This window comes from Pseudoliparis swirei, chromosome 16 (assembly GCF_029220125.1).
Source record: "Pseudoliparis swirei isolate HS2019 ecotype Mariana Trench chromosome 16, NWPU_hadal_v1, whole genome shotgun sequence".
Taxonomy (NCBI): domain Eukaryota; kingdom Metazoa; phylum Chordata; class Actinopteri; order Perciformes; family Liparidae; genus Pseudoliparis; species Pseudoliparis swirei.
In genome coordinates, this window is record NC_079403.1 from 7,677,993 (window position 1) to 7,691,073 (window position 13,081).

The 13,081-nt window shown below is 40.9% G+C and overlaps 1 protein-coding gene across 11 annotated transcripts in view; it reads left to right on the forward strand.

The window, feature by feature from the left end:
• The first annotated feature begins 1,711 nt into the window (after positions 1–1,711).
• myom1b (myomesin 1b) overlaps positions 1,712–13,081 on the forward strand; it is a 31,721-nt gene continuing 20,351 nt past the window's right edge. For 6 of the 11 annotated variants that reach the window (XM_056433477.1, XM_056433481.1, XM_056433482.1 and 3 more), the window contains exons 1-10: positions 1,712–2,506; positions 4,757–4,891; positions 5,033–5,195; positions 6,495–6,652; positions 6,858–6,950; positions 8,268–8,356; positions 8,699–8,740; positions 9,706–9,726; positions 10,376–10,537; positions 11,886–12,047. In XM_056433477.1, coding sequence (XP_056289452.1) covers positions 2,352–2,506; positions 4,757–4,891; positions 5,033–5,195; positions 6,495–6,652; positions 6,858–6,950; positions 8,268–8,356; positions 8,699–8,740; positions 9,706–9,726; positions 10,376–10,537; positions 11,886–12,047 — 1,180 coding nt within the window. In that variant the 5' untranslated portion in view covers positions 1,712–2,351. The remainder of the gene's footprint in view (positions 2,507–4,756; positions 4,892–5,032; positions 5,196–6,494; positions 6,653–6,857; positions 6,951–8,267; positions 8,357–8,698; positions 8,741–9,705; positions 9,727–10,375; positions 10,538–11,885; positions 12,048–13,081) is intronic. The other 5 variants (XM_056433485.1, XM_056433486.1, XM_056433488.1 and 2 more) reach the window with 3 other exon arrangements.

Genomic DNA, 13,081 nt, shown 5'->3' on the forward strand with positions numbered 1-13,081 from the left:
AGAGTTAGAATTTCCTGGACAGCTGAACCCAATGACGGGGTGCTAACATGAACGTGATTAATTAAAACCGTATTCACGTGAACAATCACACAAGTGAAACTGGATAGTGGACATTTCTATAGGAGCTGTGAGTTACAGTTGTGTGGTATTTGAGGTTTATAGTCAGATTAGAGTTAAGCCCAGGAATTTGTGATCAAATCTACACGGAGAGAGGCTATTTTTTAACATTCAGTCATGTTCACTAATCCTGGAGGTTACTGTACCTTTAAGGATATGACAAGGTACTAATACACAGACTTTATGATATAAATATATTTGATTAATTGTCATGGGGATATTATTGTTACACACTGTCACCCTTGGGTATGGTTACACAGGCTAACTTCTCAGGAACATAAACACGAATAAATGTATAACATGTATTTACAGTAATGTATGCATTTTAATAATGAATTATGCAAAAAGTATTTCATCTTAGTTAATCAGAGTGGTTCAAAGCAGTCATGTTGGCTGATGATTTAGTGGCTTGTGACATATTTTGGTACACGTGTAGAATATATCCCATATTCACGAGAAAGCATTTAGTCGTATAACCCTGCTTAAAGCATTGTATTGTTCTCCTTAATGTTGATCTCTCATAATGTGTTTACGCTTCAGATAGCTGCCATAACATTTTAACATGTTGTAAATTGCTGTGTCATGTGGAAGAGTCGCGTGTGAGGGGCATAAAGGACGAGAGTTCAACACAAAGACCTCAGAGGGGATCACTGGCATATGTTTGCCAGGTGTTTATGTTGCAGTCAGTCAGCCCCAAAACATGTCCAAATATTCGTGGCAGCCAAATAAAATCTGCCTGCCAAATGGCCTCTCACACACTTGATTTGATAACATTTGTACGTTCACGTTTATGAGTCTCACTGGCACCAGGAGCCTCTGAGTCTTTGATTTACTTCACCTTTTTCCTTTAGTAGCTGCAGAGCTGAGGAGACATTTGCGTACTTCCACAAATAGGGGTGAGGCGAAAAGCGAGAGTAACAAAGATACAGTAACTGTCATTTCTTACATGTGAGAAAAGTAACAATTGATTAGTTAAAGTTAGCACTCACAGCTGAAAGTGCTTCGGTAAATATTCCAGACAAAAGCCGCTGGAAGGATTAACCAACGCTGACTTACTTTAGGCTAAAAGCCAGCAACGTTGTCATGTTTGTGTTATGGAAGAGACATTCAATTGAAAATACAAGCCACTTGGACATCTGGGGATCATTGAGAAGAAAATGTTGGATTCTGAGATGCATCTGACATTTATTTGATGAGTATAATCATGATTGATAACTCGTTCACTCTTTGATTTATTAATCCCTTAAAATGACAAACAAACTAAGAGAAGAAAAGTTCTAAACCGAAAGACATACATTTACATTCACTCATTAATACAGTGCATCCAAGTTTATATTATTACATTTAATGGATTTTATGTATAAATTGGATAAAGGACACAGACATTTATAAAAAAGAAATGAAAGAATATGGACAACAACTACAAAAGTAGCCTTTCTGTATTCGGCTGTCATTTGCAGAAACCTGCACCCTTGAGTGTGTTGCCCTACGGGAGTCGACTTGCCCCCCCCACATTCTGCTCTTAGCTATATTTATCCCCACCGTCACCATAAAAGGCTGCGACTGCTGCCTGGACACTCTGGCAAGGGCCGACATTATTTTGGTTGTGTGGAAAACGCAGCCCTGTACGCACCTCTACCGAAGGCCTGCTGGGATATTGACTTTTAAGTGTGGAATTGGGCCATCTTTCATTGAAAGCTTGGAGTTTGAGGCTTTTTGTCGAGGGTAAGTAGCAACAGTTGTGCAGGGATGTGATACGCAGGCGGTCGTTGTTGCACTATGTCTGTCTGAGCATGAGGAGAAAGTGCCTGAGTCTTATAGGCTACCACGTCTTGCTAGTGGATTTTGCAAGTTTGAATCTGCAATTTGTATTATGGTAAAAAGTATTTACCTTGTTCTTCTCTTTGCTTGATCAGGTTTCTTTCAGATTTTGATTAAAATATTAAAATATACTTATATCGGCATAATGGGGATTCCCTAACTTCTCCATAAAATGATTCAGTTTTAGTAAAGTTGATTTTTTTTCTTCCCATCTTGAGAGCTAGATTAACCATGATCGACTACAAACACCATGTTGAAATAAATCAAAGCACAGCCAGCTTGTGAAGCCATCCACTGAGTGATATACGATAACGGTCGACCTGCTCTTGAACACTAACCAGTCACGCGGACAACAGACAGGCAGCAAGAAAAGCGGACCACTCAGGGCTCGTACAGCAGCAGCGGCCTGCAACATGGCGGGATCTATACCGTTCTATCAGAAGAACCATCGCCACTATGACCGCAGCTACCGTAGCAAGGAGACGGAGTCTAAACTGAGCCGGTACCAGACCAGCAGCAGACACACTGCTGGCAGCCACACCTCCAGCACCACCAGCAGGAGCGGGGGGTAAGGAGGAGCAAGAGTATCATACCTTCAACACTCTTTGTCACCAGGAAGCTCCCCTTAACACCACCACCCAACCCGACCAAGTTCACCCCCAACAACCTCGTTGCATCACTTCTTCATTGGGATCATCTTTCCTGCGTCGCTGCCATATTGACACCAACGTAACCATCCTTCGTCCTCTCCTTCTCTTTGATCAACCCTCACACACACACTCTCTCTTGAGGATCTTTGCTCGTTTTACACAGCTTTAAATCCTGCATGAAGCTCTTTGCACGTAGAATGAGATGCCATGTTTGCTTTTCTGCATGCTGACAAACCCTTTCCTGTAACACAGGTTCCTAGATATCTAAAATAGCTTTTTGAAATAGGTTATTTTTGTCTAGTTTTAAACCCTTTGTTCTATCAGCTGTGAGGAAATGCATTGTTATGTAATGGCTGAGTTATGGTATATATGGCGTAGACTGAAATAGACTCGTGACCTGTGCATTCCATGTTGGAGGGAAAGTAACAAGTCACAGTGTGTCAATCTTTTAAACCCGGTCGCATTTACATGTATTAATACGTTTTGGAAACGTCTTTGCTTCCCTCTAGTTCCAAGAGGAGAGTTGTTCGTAAGTCGTCATTTTAGTTGCCAGGATTTGTGCGTCCCCGGTTGAATGCGTTGGTCAGCTGTCCTGTGTTTTAAATACAGGGGTCGAAGGAGGTTTTTGTTGGTGTATGTGACCAAGTGTCAAAGTTGGAAAATAAACAGCAGTGTCAAGTAGTTTGGATTCATAGCTGTGATGATGGGGCTTCTTTGCCACTGCTTTTCTTTCTTATCTTAAGAATAAAAAATAACCCCGTTTATGGAGCTCATATACACTACCGTTCAAAAGTTTGGGGTCACTTAGAAATGTCTTTATTTTTCAAAGAAAAGCACTGTTTTTTCAATAAAGATAACATTAATCAAAAATACACACTATACATTGTTAATGTGGTAAATGACTATTCTAGGTGGAAACGTCTGGTTTCTAATGAAATATCTCCATAGGTGTATAGAGGCCCATTTCCATCAACTATCACTCCAGTGTTCTGATGGTACATTGTGTTTGCTAATCGCCTTAGAAGACTAATGTCTGATTAGAAAACCCTTGTGCAATTATGTTAGCACAGCTGAAAACAGTTATGCTGGTGATATAAGCTATACAACTGGCCTTCCTTTGAGCTTGAAGTTTGAAGAACAAAATTAATACTTCAAATATTAATCATTATTTCTAACCTTGTCAATGTCTTGACTATATTTTCTATTCAATTTTCAATTCATTTGATAAATAAAAGTGAGTTTTCATGGAAGACACAAAATTGTCTGGATGACTTTTGAACGGTAGTGTATATTACAGAGCCCGGCAGGTCTTTAAATACAGCAGCCTGGTGAGTGTGAACAGGTCAGAGCGATTAGCTTTTTCTAACACTATGTAATCTTTGCCTTTACACTCTTGTGGCTGGGCCGCCCACCAGTCACCAAATCTGTGCTGAGGAGAGGAGGAAGATGATGTGATGAGGATTTAACTGTCAGTGTGGTTGCAATAATGTTGTTTTGGCTAAGATACGCATTTAGATAGACATACACAAGGGATTTGTTAGAATAAATAACTGTTCTTGGATTTCAGTAATGAAACTGAAGCTCTTGTTTATGGTTTGTTTGAATCCAGCTCTGTTGATCCTGGAAAGTCAAGAGAGTGTGAGTGGTCAGCTGACGGCACAGTGAGACAGATAGGTGCAGTTGCCCTGTCACCCTTCCTGCCCCCGCCACCTTATCGGGTTCTTGTTATCATACCATGAGCGACGCCCCCCTAACTATGTGATGCAGATTAGGGCTGCCACAGACACAGTGTGGCATCTGACCTAACATCGAAAATATTTTCTCTATTATTATTTCAATTGTCATCCCTCTCTCTCAATGTATCGCAATGAAGCACATAGAGCGATATGATTGATAATAACCTTGGGTCTGTTAATAACTTAACTATTGTATATGTGGTGCTCAGATGGCCTCTGGTATCAGATACCCTCCGATTGTGAAAATGTAAACACTTGTGGAGGTGTTAAATAATCAAAACTAAACCACCTCCACTACTCCACTACCCACTGAACCCTCATCTTCAACACACCTACCCCGATCTTGGCTGTGTCCCCCACATGTTGATGTTATGTTTTTGGTTGCTACGCCTGGCTGGGTGCCAGGCTGATGGTATTCTATATGTGTCCCAGACTTAAAGTGACTTCATATTCTGAGCTGGAAGCGAGCCGACTAAGCCCCGTTCCCAAGAGAGTCAAGCCAACTTACTTGGCTGTGGATAAAGAGAACCAAATCATCGGCTATGTAGTGCCTATCTTCAGGGGCAGGTAATGAACTCTTCCCACCGGATAAAAATGTAAAAAAAGAAGAAGAAAAAAATGTTGTGCAACATTCTAAAGTTATTTCAGCTTTAACGGTATGCCTTACTCCCCACATCTTATCCCCGACTCTGCTCTACAAACTCCTAGTCAAGACTTTTCGGACACAGGGGAAACGAGGGTGAGGGACACTGCTGCATACATGGCCCGCAGGGATATGTTCACCAGTGGCATGGAGATGGAGAGGTCAGAGCAGACCTCCAGGAGGGAGGCCATGCGCGACTCGGCTGAACGCATCTCTCTGAATAAAAGGGTCAGTGGAGGAATTCTACATGCAACTCTGTAGGGGTCATAAAGGAAGCCACCGACCTACAACATGTTTTACTAACTGATTATTATAGAGCATCAGTGACATGACTGTCACAGGTTTTTTGTTCAGATGTGTATTCACAAACCCTTCTCCTTCCCTGATTGGCTTTTCATACCAATGCCATCGTTATAGATCATTTTAAATCAACATGTCATTTTTTAGTTGTGACATCACAGCAGAGAAACTCAGTCATGGCTTCTCTCTCTTTTGACATCTCTGCAGAGCATTCTCTTTCAGATAGTTACTCGCGTCCTCGCAGTAGACAAGTGTGTTTCAAGGCATTTATGAAAATATTGTCTTACTTGGCACATCACTGAATGTAGAATGTCTTGTGTTACATCACAGGAGCTTTTTATTTCATAGCTTTAGTTTCTTGTGAGATCACAGTTCTCTTCACACCAGAGTAGACCATTTTAGTTGTTGAATCACAGATTATCTTTTATTATCCAGCAGACCATCCTCTTTCATAAGATCGCAAATTACCTTTCGTTATCACTGTGGGAAACAATAATTTAAATGTAATATTGGGCTACATCGCACAATCATTGTATCTGCATAGTCACACCAAGTCCCTGTGGTTTAGCAGTTGTTACTACTACTCCTTAAACAAGGTATTATCTTTTATTATCCAGTAGACCATCCTCTTTCATAACATCGCAAATTACCTTTTGTTATCACATTGGGAAACAATAATTTAAATGTAATATTGGGCTACATCGCACAATCATTGTATCTGCATAGTCACACCAAGTGCCTGTGGTTTAGTAGTTATACTACTATTCCTTACACAAGGTATTAATGTCCCTGGGTAATTATGTGGAATAGCACCCGGCCATTCATTGAGCATCATAAAAGCCACAGTGACCCCTCACTGCATTTATCTGTCTCCACTCACTGGGTGACACATTCCTCAGGAGATCCTGTTTCTTGAGACCCAGAGAAGCTGCGTCCTAAAGACATTGTCATACTATGTGTTGAGTGACTGGATGCACAACTGGGCCTCAACACCCAACAATGCTCTCGGACATAATGAACAACACACAATCACACTAATAACACATGTCGCGTTTAAATGAGCAAACGTCCTGCATGTTTAAAACGAATAAAGATACGCTCGATTGTTGCTCAATGGTGTTGCTTTGTTTTTGCTTCAACCATGCATTTTGAATTCCTGGTAAAAGATGGTAAAAGTACAATTGCCCTGAGTGTTTTAAGGCTCAGGTAACGTTCTGTTTTTTTTAGATCTATGAACACGGGGAACACTTCAAGCATATGAACGAAGACAGCCTGATGCACGCCCCGGAGTTTGTGATCAAACCGCGCTCCCACACCGTGTGGGAGAAGCAGTGTGTGCGGCTGCATTGCACTCTCAGCGGCTGGCCTGACCCCCGGGTCGTCTGGTAGGTCACAGATATACAGTGCATCACCGATAATATCTCCTCAAATCTGTCCTTTCTGTCCCCTCAATATTCTGCTTCTTCTTTGGAGCTCCTTCTGGTTTTCATGGCGTTGCTATTTCCCCTCTTGATTCAGTTTCGTCGTTTACAAGTTCTTTCTGTTTCCTCTGGTCTGTTTTCTGTCATGTTGTCTGCCTCCCGCCAAAAGGTACAAAAACAATGTGCCAATTGATTCTCTTTCCAATGCTGGCAAGTATAAACTTGAGAGCAGATACAGCGTGCACTCACTGGAGATTAACAGGTAGGTGAAGCTCCTCCTTTCCACAGTCCTCAGTACAAAGAGTTCTCAAAATGAAGCATCTTGTGCTTTAGTTTAATATCCATGGCATCTTAACACCATTTTTCTAAATCCAGAAACATTGTCCTGGAATCAGCTTATGTACATTGGTTTTTCTTACGTTAGCTTCACTTGCTATCAGCTAGCTATTAGCTCTTCTCTTCTGTCTTATCTTCAGGCTAAAATGCAGAACATTTGCATTTCTCAGGCCCTTTCTCTTGCCAGCCAGTAAGGTTATTTACCTTAATACCTGACCATCGACTGGGATGGAAGTAGTGCCTACCAATATGTTTCAGGAGCAAAAATGTAAAGTTTAAATTTGGGTTTACGGCTCTCTGCAATCTTTAAACAAATATCGTAATGTTTTCGTTAGCTTAGATTGAGCCGTTTATATCTACATGCAGAGCGAGTCCTCTTCACGGAGCCGGTCACAATGACTCTACAGGAGCCCAAAACGGACAAACAAAGCACATGTTCACGTTTATGCCTGGGCCGCCACAATTCGACTACACACTACACAAGTTTCAGTTGGTTTCCATCGCAAGGTGCCGCCATGTCCAACACACTGCACCTGTTCAGGAAAAGATATTCGATTTTTCGATGAAAATACCCCAAAAAATGGAATTTTCACTTTCAGTTGAGATGAATGAGTAATTAATTCAAGGACAGAGAATTTGAAGACATTTATTGTTAATTGCATTGCGTCTTCAATTGAACAATTCTCCAAAACACAAAAACACACGTTAAAAGTGAATTGAGTCATTAATCCGAACTGTTTCAATACAAACAGTCAAATATGTTCTTACCTTCACATTCTCCATCTTAAATTTGCTTATTAGCCTCTTCTGCCAGTCATGATTGTAACCACCGGAAAGAACCAAAGCGTCTGTCTTCACGGTGAAGTGACGCGGTGGACTGTGAGCCGGAGAAGAGCCACACTATTTCCCAGGCTGCCACAGATAGTAAAGAGCATGTCTAAACATAGCGAAGACCGAAGAACATATGAGATTACCTTAATAACATTTTAGTGGAATAGGTTGTTCTGGAGATACTTTCATGTACAGAGACCCACACCACTTGGTACATATGACATCATCAATGGTGTCTATTTACCACCCGAGTATTCCTGGCCAGGAGCTATGGAACGGTTTACAGTCTGGGGCCTGCGTACGTGGTGTTATTTGCATGGTTAAGACGGTTGAGGTGGGGGAAGGGCACCGTACTTTCAGAGAGAGAATGTGCTGTAATGGACATTGATCAGCTGATGCTCTCCTCTTTCAGATGTGATTTTGATGACACGGCGCAGTATCGTGTCTCCGCCATGAACTCCAAGGGAGAGCTGTCTGCATTTGCCTCCGTCATTGTCAAGAGTACGTTTCACCGAGTCTTTCACCAAACCATCACCTTTTGTCTTGATCACAACATTAATTAAAATCGCAAAAAAGCAGTAATTATGGCTCATCATAGATTAATACTATCAGTTTGTAAAGTTTCCAAATTTGCTCAAACCTTTTCATTAAGTGTAAGAGGTCTCAAATTAAGAACCAAATGACTTACAAGTGTCAATAATTAGAGCTCCTCTATGTGAAACGTGGCACACGTCATGTCATTTGTATATGAATTCTGATATGATTTCTACATCTTGTCAGTGTGACTCTTCACACCTAATGTGTGCTGCATGTATAGATCGTAACTGCTGCTATCCTCCACAGGGTTCAAAGGTGAAATGGATGAGTCCTTGCCATCACCCAGACGTAAGTGTGAATTTACCTTGTATTTATATTAGTTTTCATCTTGTGTTGTCTGCTGTATTGCAGAATTAAAGCAGCGTTAATTCATGTACGGTCACCAGGTATACGGTACACAGCCTTGACATATTTAAGTTTTGACTCACTTCCTCATCAAGCTGCAAGATATTTGATTCTCATCACCAGCTAGTGGCTGACTTTGCCTGTCTGCTGTTTGATGCTGTGCATGTAGCAGCTGCTTGGAGCCTTATTTAACAGACATTCGTTAATTCGTAACATGACGCCCAACCTCCAACCAGTGCATTAGGTAGTGGTGATAATAGTGTGTTAAAAGTAAGTGTCTGTCAGGTTCTTGTGACGGGGTGAGGCTCAAGCTAAGAGAGACAGGCTGGACGCAATATGAATAACAAAAAAGCACTCTTTAATGAGGCAAAACAGTTTACAAAAAAACAAGGTCCAAACAGGGCAGGCAGAGAATCCAGGTTCGGGGCAGGCAGGGTCAACAGGACGACGGGAAAATGACACGGAACTAGAGACGACAATCCAACACCAGACAAGGGAAAGACTGACACAATATATAGGGGGGGAAACACAGGTGTACGACATCAGACACTAACGAGACAAGAGTGGCTGAGGGCAGGTGCAGGGAATTAAACAATCAAGACAGAGGAGACACAGAGGAGACACGGAACACAGGAGAAACAGAACAGGGTGTTACAGTGTCTGCATGAAGAAACAATAGCAATCGAATATTAATAAGGATCATTTGTTGTTTTCTTTCTGCATTTCTTGTTCATTCAAAATAACCTATATGAACATTGTTCACGACGGGTTTCACTGCTCGTACTCGACTGGCCTGTAGTGATGAGTGGGTTGTGGTGGTGTGGTGTGTGTGGGGGGGCTGTGAAGACAGATGGGTGCTTCTGCACTAACAACTTTTCTGTTTCCTTGATGCATTTGGCTCCATGCAGGTGCCAGTAGGCCTACTGAAGGTAACGGGTCGCTGGAATCTGGTTTGAGAACGTTTTGGTGACCTTGATGTTTCCACCGCGTGTCCGTGCATGGCCACTCCCCTCTCTGTGTTGATATTTAGAGTTCACAGTATTCTCCTTCGGGGGGTCGTATGGAAAAATCGACAGATCTTTTTTGCATTTTTCGGGGTTGAAAACTATTTGTCAAGTATGCAACCTTGTTACGTGTGTTCTCATAAGGTATAAGGAACGTGTTGCACATTTTGAGAGTCTGAAATGACTAAATATTTAAGGGTTTTCTTTTCATTTCAAATAGGATTTTCCCATGTCTGTTGTGCTTCACTTTTGAATGCATGATACACTATTTTTCAGCACTTTCAAAGTCACTTTTTTGGTATGTTTTGTTGATGTCCTCTATTCCTACACACATGTTTTCTTCTCCACCTTCTTCTGTCTTGCTAAAACAGTTTTGATGCAGGTCATCTGTGTTTCTGTGGATATGAGTAGTGATCTGCTGTGTCTCTGATGTTCTGTGTCCTTCCCACTGCAATGTTTTGTTCCTCCACTTGATCTGAACTCGGTCTTTCCACCCATCATGCATTGTCAATGTGTTAGTGCACAATAATGCCAGTCCAAGCTCTGACTCCGCCCTCTCATGCTCTGTCTGTAGATGGCCCAGTATCCGAATATGGCATCAACTTCCAGACTCACATTGTTGATAAGTTTGGTGTGTCGTTTGGAAGAGAGGGTGAGACCATGAGTCTGGGATGCACGGTCATCATTTACCCAACCCTGCACCGCTACCAGCCCGAGATCCAGTGGTACAGAGATGGTAAGAAGACATATTATTGTGGATTATTGTGGATTAAGCCACTCCAAACCTGACGCCTGCATTGAATATTACTGGGTGAGATTTGAACAGTGGAAGAAATGTTTAGATCTTTATACCATAGTGTAAATATTCCACCGTCATTTACGGATTTACTTAACCCTTGTGTTGCCTTCGGGTCATTTTGACCCGATTCAATATTTAACCCTCCTGTCGCCTTCGGGTCAATTTGACCCGATTCAATGTTTAATATGTGGTTCTCTTTCGTCAACAAACAAACATAAAATAACTCACACTTAAACTTGGAAAAAAAATAATAATAATAATTTTTTTTTTTTTAATAGCTGGGGTCATATTGACCTCAAAGGGTAAAAAATATGTATAAAAATAAAGGTAACAGGAGGGTTAAGATTGAATCATTTCGAATTTCGACGACTGAAAGAGGAAATGAAGAATCGAAAATTGATTGACCCGAAGGCAACACAAGGGTTAAAGTGGGGCTGAGTGATATGTAGAAAATCAAATGTCACAATATCTTTGACCAAATACCTTAATATGAAGATTATGACGATATTGCATGAATTGCTATTGGTGCTTACAAAACAAAATATTTACACAATGATATTTTTGAGAAATATTCATTAGTAATGTGGAAATAATAAAAAAGTTATAGAACAGATAACAGTAAGCAATATTATGACATTACGATATCCCAAATCTAGAAGATATCTCGTCTCATATCATCTATCTATTACTCAGACTCGACTTAAAGTCCTCAAATTGAAAGTGCTAGTCATGCACAATGGCCCATTTCAGAATAATATACATTATGTTCTTAGATTAATTTATAATCATTGATGCAATAATGTGAATATCAAATTCATGGTGCAGCTGGTAAAAGTGGGGCTAATTGTAACTAATATACTGCAGGATAGCATTTTAATTCCCCCTGTGGATCAATAAAGTTGGATCTTTCTCCATAACAATCAATAATAATGTATTTGTTTATTATATTTTGTATTATTAATTGGAACCTGCAAAGAAACACAATATATCAAATGGTTGTAGGGCAATATAAATTAAAAGTAGAGTAGAAGTAAGTACAAAAAATGTAAATACCCATGTTATGTGTCTTAAAAATAGTACTTAAGTAAATGTACTGAGTTACTTTCTACGACTAGATTCTAAATGAATTATGATAATATATATTCCCAATACATCACATGCATTCTTTTTGGTCGGGAAAACTGCACATTTAAAAAAGTGTCAAATGATTTTCTATCCAAATCTGCGCCTATTGCTTGAAGAAGGATTATATTTGTGTTGCATGTTACTCATCTGTTTCTCCCAGATGTTCTGCTGTCTGCCTCTAAATGGAACCACATGAGCTGGAGTGGAGACCGAGCCACGCTGACCTTCACACACCTCAACAAGGAGGACGAGGGGCTCTACACCCTGCGTGTCATCACCAAGTCCGGATATGAAAACTACTCAGCCTACGTCTTTGTCAGAGGTGGGAACACCTTCCCTCACTTGCCATTCAAATGTTAGATGACTCTCACTAGATGATGGATCACAATCTAACTGAGTTTAATTTGGTGCTTTACATATTAGTGAATTATTACTAAATAACACATCGAGATCCTCCAAGCCTGAGACTCCCTCAGAGGACTCAACGCTCTGACTCTGAGGTCATTCGTGGTCATACTGACAAACATAAAGTCTGTTCTAAAACCTCACTTAAAGCACATTTAGAGAAGCTCCTAAAGCCTTTAATTCTATCAAATGTTACCTGGCTATCTTAGATGTCTCCACACATACATGCACCTTGCCATCCTTGACAATGCAAGCTGATGACAGCATCTGATGACAACACCACAGCTAATGGCCAAAGTGTTTGAATGCGAGTGACTGGTTTTAAATAGGAATGACTCCCTGGCATCTGAATACAGTGGAACAAAGTGATCAGTGAAGCTTATCTTTGCAGCCTCCAGAGACACTCTGACCTTTAAAGGGCCAGCTTCCAGAAAATGGACCCTGTTGTTGACTTTGATTACAGCTCAGGGTCGCCCTGCAGTACAATACATTTTATTACACTATTTATTCAGCTGGTAGGTTTATTCAAAGAAGCTAATTCGAATGCTACATTTAGAGATAATAAGAGATGGAAATAGAGTTGTTTTTTAGTCTTTTTCAGTCAGTGAGGAAAGAGGTCCACTGAAGAGGAGGCCAGTCTCCAAAACAAAACACCGTGTGAGGTTGGCTGCGGTCGGGCTATTCTCAGAGAGATCAGCTGTGGAATGAGTCTCGCAGTCAGCGCTGATAGATACTGTACATATCTGCTTCAAGGAGAAACAATAGGCTGCCCAGTTTGCTTTCAGCTCCTTGTGGTTATGTCTCCTCTTGTTGTATCACTTCTTTACATATCTCTTATGACTGGTCACAGGTCACTTTTTAGATTTTGAGCAATTTTGCATCCCGAACGTGCCTTCTTTCAAACTAGCGGAAAGAAAGCATCCACAGATACACATTTAGGTGTTCATTTTA